Source organism: Phoenix dactylifera, unplaced genomic scaffold (assembly GCF_009389715.1).
Source record: "Phoenix dactylifera cultivar Barhee BC4 unplaced genomic scaffold, palm_55x_up_171113_PBpolish2nd_filt_p 001348F, whole genome shotgun sequence".
Classification (NCBI taxonomy): domain Eukaryota; kingdom Viridiplantae; phylum Streptophyta; class Magnoliopsida; order Arecales; family Arecaceae; genus Phoenix; species Phoenix dactylifera.
Window position 1 is genome coordinate 91803 of NW_024068676.1, and position 11979 is coordinate 103781.

At 48.2% G+C, this 11979-nt stretch overlaps 1 protein-coding gene across 1 annotated transcript; it reads right to left on the bottom strand.

Annotated features, from left to right (window-relative positions):
* On the bottom strand, positions 1 to 3679 carry LOC120108473 (60S ribosomal protein L8-like). The gene is made up of 2 exons (XM_039122072.1): positions 3158 to 3679; positions 1 to 552 (listed from the first exon to the last, which is right to left on the bottom strand). Exons 1-2 carry the CDS (start codon positions 3595 to 3597, stop codon positions 207 to 209), a joined length of 786 nt encoding a protein of 261 aa, XP_038978000.1. The 5' UTR covers positions 3598 to 3679; the 3' UTR covers positions 1 to 206.
* Positions 3680 to 11979: the final 8300 nt, after the last annotated feature.

Below are 11979 nucleotides of genomic sequence, written 5' to 3' on the forward strand. Positions count from 1 at the left end.
TAATAAAAAGCAAAAGAAACAGTGCATTTCAATTTCACCGAACAGCAATTCCAAATATGATCTGCTAACACAAACAACTTGGCCAGAAATCAATAAACTACCAAACAGATTAGCTACAAAACATCCAGATGAGTTTCCAATTTACGACAAACAGATGCTCAAGCAAATGAAAGAACAGCAATAAGCACGAGAATATAAGCAACTCTCTAAGCAGCCTTCTCTGATTTGGCAGCAGTTGCAGCAGCCTGTCCTCGAAGCCGTCCTGTCCTTCTCGCAGCAATAAGACCAACCTTCTGTCCAGGGGGGGCATCGCGGCGGACGGTTGATGCATGCCCAATATGCTGGTGGTTTCCTCCTCCATGAGGATGTTCCACAGGGTTCATGGCAACACCACGAACCTTTGGCCAGCAGTTCCTCTTCACACGGAATTTATGATACGCATTCCCAGCCTTGAGGAGGGGCTTCTCAGTTCTACCTCCACCAGCAACCTGTCCAATCATTGCACGACAACCACTTGGCACAACCTTCTTTGAACCAGAAGGAAGCTTGATCCTGCATGAATGAAAGCAGTGCTGTCAAAATCCTAGGTAGCATATCTTTTATGCCCTGGTTGACTACCATTCTACCAGTGATTCATGTGTTGCTTCCAATATTTTCAAGATACCCTCTCTAACATTTCCGAATAACCTAACTACTTAAAAGTAGCCAGAAGGACTGCAACTGTCATAACTGTTTGTGCATGGATATGCGATGAGGAAAGCAAAACTCATGCCATTCATAGAAATTTATATGGAGCTTCCAAAAAAGAGGCATAACAATATGGGCAAGCAAGTCCATGAAACGGAAGTAGAAAGGCATTCTGCAAAGTGAATATGAGAATATTTTGCTATGCTACTTCACAACAGTATTATATAGCCATAATAATCAATTCTTATCTCAAGGATTTGGATCAGCTTTATGGATCCTCATCCACCAATATTTATGACCATCAAGTCTTTACATTCCATGAAAGCATAGCTTAATAAAATTCAGATATACTTTCAACCAGGCAAAAAAGAATAAGAAAACTAGACCAGCCTAAAGACAGTGGCATCAATCTTACTAGAAGTAGGATGTATCACCAACAAGTTAAAATTTGACAAGGACGCTGTACTGGTGTAGAACTATTACCAATACTAACCAAATTAGCATCAATATAACAGGTATCTAGCATCTATTTTTTAATAGTAAGATGAATGATTATGTTAGTTGAGTAGTAGACATTACCACTTACAGAATCTGCATGTCATCTTAAAAACAATCATGGGCTTCCAAATTAACAAAAGGCAGCAGAAGTGCTAAGTAGAGGCAATTTTATGTTTGGCATCTCAACACTACAGGTACAAGCATCAGTCACCTACCAAGTTTTTTTTTAATATGATATCAAATCTAGCCTATTGGTTTTTGTGGCTCGCCATCACTCAAGTTTTTCACACTGGTTTCCTGGACGCTAACAGACTTTTCTGTTCACAAATCTCATGGTTTTTGATCCCATAGAATTTGGAAATCAATGGATAGCACGCACTCATAATTTAAATTTATACATTTTTGTGAAGTAACAAACCTAATGATTCTCTATTTCGACTAAAAATTTACCAAAATTACTCCAAATATGTTTAGAACTCTAAAGGACCAAGCAATCAGCATTATCACTTGGTTAAGCCACAGCCCCTGAGTGAGGCTTGAAAATCTAAAGGAGATCTTCCAGAGGGTATGTGATATTTATAATGCACAATACAGGTGACAAGATGGAGTATTGCTACTCGAGTTCGGTGGGCAGGCTTCTCTTAAAACATATAAAAGACCACAATATACGAATGTCCAGAACACCAAAATCCTACTGGTGGTTGAAGTATACTGACAAAATACTAGAGGAAACTAGAACTTACTGTCATACTCCACCATGCATCCAACATTCAAAATCAAAATGTATCTCGTAATTGTTGGTGTTTGTTCGAGTCTTTTTAATATACACAACTTTCCCACTTCACATTAAAATTATCACCGGGTACAGGACTACACTTTTCAAAGGCATATGTAATTCTTAGGGATAAAAACAATTAAATTAAAATCTCGCTGATCTCCTAAAAGTGTTACTATATACTATTCTGAAGGATGCCATTGCATGCTAGGCAAATGAATGATAGACACTTGAGGTATCTTAATCACATAAATATGGAAAGTAAAGATTTTGTTTCAGAAGATTTACTAGCCAATAAGCAAAGAATATTTCTAAAGGACAAGAGAAAAAATAACATGTAATGGAAAAAAAGATATTTATTTCTGAAAAGAATCTCCATAAAAAGGGATGCTTCTTCAAATTCCTAAATGATATAAACATGCACGCATTATTTTGTGAACTTGCGAAAATTTAATAAATAAAATCTAAAAGAATTGCAACAGAAAAACAAACAACTGATGCTACTAAATTGCAAGTATAGGGCAAATTGAACTACTTGTTCTATTTCAAAGTTGCTGATAGCCTTTTCATCAAAAACTTGGAAAAGACGTTTTGAATCTTATCTCGTAGAATTCAACCCAAACCTTCAAGAATTACATACAGATGTTCAAATTACAAACCGAGAAGACCATGAAATATAATCTGAACTATAAATGAAGGGCATCATCTTATATAGCAGTGACTCATGAAATTGTTTCACTTTTCAGTGCTGCATAATCCATGTTTTGCATCATTACCCTTAGACAACACAATCCACATCTCAACCAAATAACCATCAAGATAACCCCCACAACAGTCGACTAAAAAAATTCGGCTATCCTTCAGCATTTAAATTCTGCATTAAACTACCTCAAATTTTTGTCAAGCAAATATGATCTCATGTCATAATTAATAATCAATTATGCCCAACACCATACACTATAACTAACATCCCCAACACGAGAACATATGCACGAGATTAATCACAAATCACAAACATCAAAAGAAGCAGCACCAGAGGACCATGAAGCTATGATGTGGCAAAGATACCAATTTTTCCCGCTCAAAGAAGCATATTACGCTTTCAGATCAGGGGAAAAACCAAAAAGATCATAACTTTTGATCTAGGAAGAGAACAGATCGCATCCAAAAGCCCTATATTGGGGCTAAGTAATGGACCTGGTAGTGCCGTTGTCGGGGTTATGGCTAATGACGATAGCGTAGTCGCCGGAGGCGCGGGCGAGGACTCCACGGTCGCCGACGTGGTGCTCGACGTTGCACACGACGGCACCTTCGGGGATAGAGCGGAGCGGCAGAACGTTTCCGACCATGAGGGAAGCCTTGCGGCCGCAGTAGACAAACTGACCGGTGTAAATGCCCTCGGCGGCGATGAAGAGCTCCTTCTGGTGCTTGTAGCGGAAGGGGTGTCGGAAGGTGACGCGGGCGAGTGGGGCGCCGCGGCCGGGGTCGTGGATGATGTCGGTAACAACGCCCTTGATGTAGCCGTTGCGCTCGCCGTAGTCGAGACTCCGGAAGCGGGCCGGCCCCTTGCGGTGGTGGGTGTGGGAGCGGAAGACCGAGCCGGCTCCCTTCCTCTGGGCACGGATCACGCGTCCCATAGCGGCGGCGGAGAGCGGCGGCGAGGAGGAGGAAGGGGCACGGAGCGACGGAGCGAGGGTTTGGGGCTTTTAAGAGGGTATTTATCGGGTGGGGAGTAGACTAGTAGTCGAAGAAACGAGGCTTTTGGGTTGCCCTAGAATGAGCGAGAGTGGAGCATCGTGATTCGTGTTGATCTCAGAACCTTTGATATTACTATCAGGACCATTGGGCTAATGGAGGGCATATTGGAGGTAGAGAAAAGGGGTTCCGATTCGACCGGGGGCGGGGATGGCTGGGGGCCCTGCGGCGCAGGGGGTGGGGGAAGCGATGAAGGAGCGGTCTTGGGCAGACGTTGCAAAGGGACCGGCTCGGCAACCGGCGTGGACCTGCCACCAGCCATCTTCCCGTGAGTTGGAGCTCATGCAGAATAGGTTCTCCGACGAGGTGGTTGACATCTCGGAAGAGGAGCTGGAGGATGCACGGGCGGAGTGGCGGAGCTCGGCGGTCATCGTAAAAAGCTTGGGGAGGACAGTCCCAGGTGAGTGGATTGCGAAGGAGATCAAGAGGGTGGGTCGATTGGCCTACAATGTGGAGGCTTTCCCGCTTATGGACGGATTCACTGTTCTTCGGTTCGCCAAGGAGGAGGATCGCGAAGCTGCTGTGATGAACGGCCCCTGGACAGTGGCTGGGCAGCTTGTGGCGATGGATAGATGGCAACCCAACTTCGTGCCTGGCGCCAAGGGGGTGGGCAGGGTGGTTGTCTGGCTCCGGCTCCCTCGTCTGCCTGTCGATTACTGGAGGAAGGAGACCATATATAAGATCGCGGCAAGGGCTGGAAATCCGTTGGCTCTGGACGGGTTCACGGAGTAGGGGCGGAGGTTTGGCTTCGCGAGAGTTAAGATCGAGCTCGACTGCTCTGGCTCTCTTAAACCGGGGACGATGGTGAGGGGAAGAACAGGTGGAGTCGAGGAGACCTTCTGGCAAAGCTTCGTTTACGAGAACGTGCCTGCCCCGTGCTCCAAATGTGGCCAGATTGGGCATTCGGCGCCGGAGTGTGGTCGTTTCACTCCAGTGGCGGGTTCAGGGGAGACGGCGGAGACAGGGGGGAGGAAGACGCCTGGCTCCGGGGGGGATGATCAGGGGGATGGTGAGTCGGAGCGTGGGGAAGCTGATGCAGTGAAGGAGCCGGCGGTGTATGGGCCATGGATGGTGATGAGTCGTCCCTGGCACAAGCCGGTGGCCAAGAAGGCGGTACAAAGGAAGGAGACGACTGTGGCGGGATCTCGGTCGGACCCGGAGATCACTCCTTCCCGGGCCAGCGCTAACTCTACTGGGGTCTCCTCGCCGGCCGACCTTGAAGGGTGGCAGAAACCCTCTAAGGTGGCCCGGAGGAAGACGCCGGAGAAGGATGTCGCGATGGCTGGTGTGGGGGTGGCCACTGGTGAGGTGAGTCAACCCGGTGCAGGTGCTGAGTCAGGCGACGGGTCGGGTCCGGGTCGACTCGACGAGGCATTGGGCCGGGGTATCGGCCCAGAGGAGGGTGGGCTGACCGATGGTCCGGGCCGGATGTCTGGTCCGAGGGATGGGCCGGTTGCTGATCCGGGTTGTGGCGGGCTGGGACCGAGTCCGAGGAAGAGGTCTAGGAGCCCATGCCGAGGGCTGGGACCTAAAGGCCGGATTCTGAATGGGATGTGCTCTCTTCAGCCATGCCCGGAAGGAAGGTCGGGAGCGGGTGGTCATCGGAGGAGCTGGAGTTCTCCTCCTCCGTTTTCGGCGTCGAGCAACCGACCCCCGCGGGCAGAGCGTGAGGGCAGGGGGGTCGGTGATACCACGCGGCGTGGGATGATGGCGGCCTCCGGTAGGAAGATGAAGAGGGCTAACTCGGTAGCGGCGGATCTCTCGGCAGCTGGACGACGCTCTCCGGTCAGGACGTTCGACGAGGCGGGACGCTCGGACGGACGGGAAGGGCGTGGGACGGCTCCGAACGACGACAGGCGAGGTAAGGGTCCTATGCTTGACTCTGTGTATGCTTCCCTTCAGTCTGTTGCTATGGGCCATGGTTCGTCACTCGGACATAGCTGTGTGGAGGGTGATCCTGGGAGACAGGAGGTGGGGGCAGCAAGTTCTAGCATCGAATCCAAAGGAAGAAGGAAGAATGGGGGATCTGGAGAGGGGCTGTGTAGGGGAACGACGGCGGGAACGGGATCTATGGCTGGGTCTGCAGCAGGTGGTGGTATGGCACACCAAATAGCACATATGGCTGGGGAAGGAGAACACCACCGTATGTTGTCCCAACTGATGGCTGTTGCGAAGCAGGTGAATCCGGTGGATTTGGTAAGAGGAGGGACCTCTGAGGAGCTGGTTTTCCATGACTGCAACCCAGGGGTAGGGGGTTGTGACAAGCCCGTTAGTGATTTATGAAGATCCTGATATGGAATTGTCGTGGTGCGGGGAAGCCTTCTTTCGCCTCGGCCTTTCGTAGGGTTGTGCAGCAGCACAATCCGGATATGTGTGTTGTCTTGGAAACCCGGTTGGCGGGACAGAGCCTACAGAAGGCTAGGAGAGCGGTACCGAGGTCGTGGGGATTCTACTCAGTGGAGTCTCAAGGGCTATCTGGTGGTATTATTGTTACATGGGCGCAGGGACCATGTAAAATGGATGTTTTCCATGTCTGTACCCAGGAGGTGATTTTGGTCATTTCAGAGGGCAGTAGGAGGCCTTGGGTATTTGCTGCGGTGTATGCCAGTACTAATTTCAGGTTGCGGCGGATATTGTGGGAGGAGTTGTCTCAGCTGATTAGTGTGGGTTACCCTATGTTAGTAGCAGGAGATTTTAACTGTATTACAGATTCCTCTGAAAAGATGGGGGGCAGACCGTTTGCCTATGAGAGGAAGATTATGGAGTTTCAGGACTTTCTGACATCGACTGGATTGATAGACCTGGGTTTCGTGAGCCCCAGGTACACTTGGTGCAATAATCAGCAGGGTCGAGCTAGAGTGTGGGAGCGTCTTGACAGAGCATATGGGACCGTTGGATGGGTTCAGTGCTATCCGGATCATCGGGTGAGCCATCTACCTAGGATAGCGTCTGATCATTGTCCTCTATTGGTCAGCACAGATGTACACATTCCAGTTCGACCCCCATTCAGATTTGAGAAGATGTGGCTCTGCTATCCGCGGTCTTGGGGGATGGTGAGGGAGGCATGGAGTACACCAGTCAGGGGTGACGCTATGTACCGGGTGTCCCGGAGATTGGAGCTGACGAGGAGACGGTTGAGGAGGTGGAATCGTAAGGAGGTTGGAGATATCTTCAGGAGGATCGAGGAGGCAGAGGAGGCTATTACCAGGTTACAGATGCAGGAGGCTTCGGGTGGGGGCCTCATGGAGGGGGAGATGGTAGAGTTGAGATCACTTTTGTCACTGCATGACTGCCTCCTTAGACAGCAGGAGATTTTCTGGAGACAGAAATCGAGAGCCCAGTGGATTGTGGAGGGGGACAGAAATACCAGGTTCTTCCACCAGGCGACAGTTATCAGGAGGCAGCAGAATAGGATCAGAGCCATCAGGGGCGAGGATGGGCAGTTGTCAGAGGACCCGGATATGATTCAGAGAATTTTGGGTAGCTTTTTCAGGGCCAGGTGGACCGAGCAGACTACAGGGGAGAGCACTGTGGGTATCCCATTGCCCTCGACAGGGATATCTGAGGATGAGACTGATGCACTGATTAGTCCGGTTTCGGAGAGGGAGATCAGAGAGACGATGTGGTCCCTAGAGGGGGACAAGGCCCCGGGGCCGGATGGGTTTCCTCCGGTGTTTTTCTAGAGATATTGGGTGATTGTAGGACGAGATGTGACGGAGGCCATACAGCAGTTCTTCGAGACGGCAGTGATGGCGGCAGACTGGCAGAGGACCTTTATTACTTTGGTTCCGAAGCGGCAGGACGCTTCGGAGCCGAGTCATTATCGCCCGATTAGCCTTTGTACGACCTTGTACAAAGCTACGGCGAAAATCATTGCTGCTAGATTGAGAGTTGTCCTCCCTAGACTCATTGGTCCAGAGCAGGGGGCCTTCCTGGAGGGGCGGAGCATTTCTGACAATGTGCTTATTGCCCAGGAGTTTATGTATGATCTTGGCAGAGCCCCGGTTAGGGGGAGCTTGATGGGGATCAAGCTCGATATGGAGCGGGCCTATGACAGGATGAGTTGGGATTTCGTGCAGCAGTCCTTGCAGGGGTTTGGCTTTCATGAGACGTGGATTAGATGGGTTATGGGTTGCATTCGGACCCCCTCCTTTGCCATTCTGGTGAATGGGACGCCATCCCGGTTCTTTGTGTCATCCGGTGGGCTGCGACAGGGATGTCCCCTATCCCCGCTACTATTTATTATATGTGTTGACGCCTTGTCTAGATCCCTACGCCAGGCAGTGGATACTCAGGAGTTGGAGGCTTACAGACCGGCGATTGGGGCCCCTGCGATATCTCATTTGCTATTCGCCGATGATTGTTTGCTTCTTGCCAGGTCGACGCGACAGGCGGCCCGGGTTATAGGTCAGATTCTTCAGGTCTACTGTGCAGCATCAGGTCAGAGGGTCAACTTGTCCAAGTCAGCTATCATTTTCAGCCCAAAGACTAGACTGGCTATGAAGCATTTGATATTGGAGACTTTGGGGTGGGTGAGCAGGTGGGCACGATGATATACTTGGGCATCCCATTATCTGGTCGGCGGTTGCGGAGTGGGGATTGCTTGCCTAGTGAGCTGTGTATTAGACGCAGATTAGCGGGTTGGCGGATGCACACTCTATCTATGGCTGGGAGGATCACCTTGGTGCGTTCGGTCCTTGCTTCGGTTCCTATCTATCTGCTCTCCAATGCCATTGTTCCAGTGAGGTTCCTGCGTTCCCTGGAGCGGTTGTCTAGGGACTTTATATGGGGGAGGAGTAGTGGCCGAGGTGGTGTTCATTTGTTGGCATGGGAGGTGGTGTGCCAGCCTACTAGCTGTGGTGGGCTGGGGGTTCAAGACTTGGCAGTGAGGCGGGAGGTGTTAGTAGCCAGACATGTGGCCAGATTTATGCTTGAGCCGGAGTGTCTATGGTCCTCGCTGTTGAGGGCCAAGTACGGTGCCATGGTATCGGGTTTGCATATGGGACGTCGTCACTCCCCGGTGTGGAGGGAGATGTGTGCTAGAGCTTCGGTGGTGCTTCCGGAGATCGGATGGGCTATTGGCGACGGTCAGTCTATTGATGTGATGGAGGACAGATGGGTGACCGAGGTACCGCTTAGTCGTATGCCGACCATGGTGGACTCGGCGAGAGTAGCTAGGTGGAGGGTCAGTGACCTATTGGATGCTGAGGGAGGACGATGGAGGGAGGAGCTGGTGCGGGAGGTGTTTGGGGAGCAGTTAGCAGAGCTGGTCCTAGCCCGAGCGACCCCTAGGGGGGAGGCGGATAGGTTAGTATGGATACCGACAGGGCGCTCACGGGTGCGAGCTAGGGACCTTCATACAGTGATCAGCAGGGAGCCAGTACAACAGATTGAGGGGCGGTGGATATGGAGGATGCGGGTCCACCCGCGAGTGGCACTTTTCATATGGAAGGTGGCGTGGGGCTGCCTTCCGACCAGGAGTATGTTAGCTCGACGTGGCATGAGGATCTCTCAGTGTTGTGAGGTATGTGCAGATATTGAGGAGACTGTGGAGCACGTCCTGCTGCAGTGCCCTAGGGCTCGCGACATATGGAGTAGCTCCCCGATATCGTTATCGGCCTCGGTGGTGTCGGCGCAGGTCTGATCCAGTGGCTGAGAGGCTCTATGCGACGCCCCAGATCTGTTGAGGTGGGGATTTATGTGGCCTACCTGTCCTACCATATATGGTTGGACAGGAACACTGGTATTTTTGAGGGGAGGAGGGCGACTCCGAGGATGGTGGTGGATAGGGCGACGAGGCTTGCGAGGGAGGTCATTGGGGCGACTTCGGTAGTCACCTCTGGGCTGGTCAGGGATATCTGGGGTGCTCATCACGCTGTCTCAGCGCCACGGTTTGCCTATGTCTCTTGGGCACCCCCACCCCCTGGCTATCTCAAGGTGAACTTTGATGGCAGCAGGTCGGCAGATGGTTTGTTTGGAGGGGTCGGATTTGTGATCAGGGACCATCTTGGCAGGTTGATAGCAGCAGGAGGACGGCGCACGCCTGGATCTACAGTGATTGGAGCAGAGCTGCAGGCAGCCTGGGAGGGTATATCCTATGTGAGGCAGGTATACGGGGCTGTGCGGGTGTACCTCGAGGGTGATTCTTCGGTGGTGATTGATTGGATTCGGGGTGTGGATCGGTTTGGGGATGGCCATCCCCTCATCCGAGAGTCCCGTAGGATGGCTCAGATGATGGCTGACTTTCGGGCAGCGCATGTATTTAGGGAGGCGAACCGGGCAGCAGATTGGGTCGCCTCCTTTGTCGCTCGGCACTCAGGTGATATTTTGTGGACGTCTGTTGCAGACGTCCCCCCACAGTTGTACTTCTTACTTTCTTCTGATTTGGAGGGCTGTACTCAAATTCGAACTATATGATATGAGTAGCCGTTTTCACCAAAAAAAAAAAAAAAAAGGGATGGCAATGGGTCAGATATCTATTTCATTATGCTTGTCTTGGGGCAAGGCAAGGTGGATAGAATGGACGAGTCAGATTGAATAAAGTTATAAAAATTAAATTTTTATATATATTTTTTTTATTTTAAAAAAAATGGTAAAAAGTTATATATCCGGTTCATATTCGGAATGAATTTTATCATTATTAATATCCATTTTGGACCGGTCATATGTCAGATAAATTCTCCTTTATTCGAGTCAAATCAGATCGAGTGCCATCTCTATCAGAAAACACCAAGGTCTCATATTATCTTTGTATAGTTTTTTTGAAAAAAAAAATCTTAAGTATAATTTTTTATTATTTTTTTTGCGTGAATACCCTCCTAAATATCAAATTTTGCATTAATATCCTCCCAAAATTGATATTTGCATGTATACCCTCATAAAACACTTGTTTTACTATTCTATTCTTTTTATATTTATTTTTTCATATATACCCACGCCATCTAATGTCGTTAAAAAATTAACGATTTCAAATTAAAATGACTAAAATATTCTTAATTGGTAGATGTGCAGTAAGAAATATTTATAAGGCGATCGCGATGAAGGATAAAAAAATAATTTCAAAACTTTATTTTATTTTTAATTAAAATAAAGGGTTTTTTGCATGAATACTCTTCTAAACATCGGATTTTGCGTGAATACTCTTCCAAAATTGATATTTGCATGTATACCCTCGTAAAATACTTGTTTTGCTATTCTATCCATTTTTATTTTTATTTTTTCATTATACCCATGCCATCTAATGCCGTTAAAAATTAACGGTTTCAAATTAAAATGACTAAAATACCCTTAATGGGTAGGCGCGCAAATAGAAATTTTTATAAGGGTATACAAGCAAATAGTAACTTTACAAGGATATTCATACAATTTTCTATATTTAGAAGGATATTTACGCAAAAAAAAATCCTAGTAGATGGAAAGAATTTAGATACATTAATTAATGTGATAGCCTTTATAATTCTGTATTTATTAGAAAATGTATTTGGTTCTATCACCAAAGGTCTGTTTCATGAATATAACAAAAATATACAATAGGATTTGCAAATTGGCTGTATCTAGATTTACCTCTGCAATTGATCTGATGATGGGATTAATATTATAAGGGGAGTAGGATTCAAGCGTGGAAGGATGGCAACAAGCATAGGTTCACAGAATCCAAAGGTACCTCGGCCCGTCAGGATTCTCTCTCGATCTATTACACTGTTGATACCTCTGGTGTCTCGGTAGCTGGCTTTTTTTTTTTTTTTCCTTCTGTTTTTTGGTTTTTGTTTCCTGTAACTTTTGAAGGGAGAAAGTGAGGGAACACTCAACGAAATATGGGTCGTGTCAGTTTTCTGCAATGGAATTGGATTTTGGAAGAAGGTCTGGGATTTTTTTTGTCCTCGTGGGAGGGGAGCTGGGAGACGAAAGTTCCGTCCGATCAGTCATATAGATAAAAAATAGTGTGATATGAAATTTGGCTTGGTAAGTCATGGGTCATCTGTTCTGACCGAAGGTCAATTGCAAGTCTTTCAAGTCATGGGTCACCCAGCACCTCCTAATTATGGTATTTGTGCTTTGTAGTCCTTGATTAAGCCAGCTTTCAATCTTTGTCGTTAACTTGGTATTGAACAATAATGATGCCTGATTAAAGGAGCTCTGCAATTCTCCTTCTAGCTAGGATCCTTTTTAATGGTACGCATCCTAAGGGTAAAAGTCCCACCAGTGCAATCTTAAATGCTCCTAGCTACGATAACTTCTAGAGGGGAAGAGAGAGAGTGAGAAAA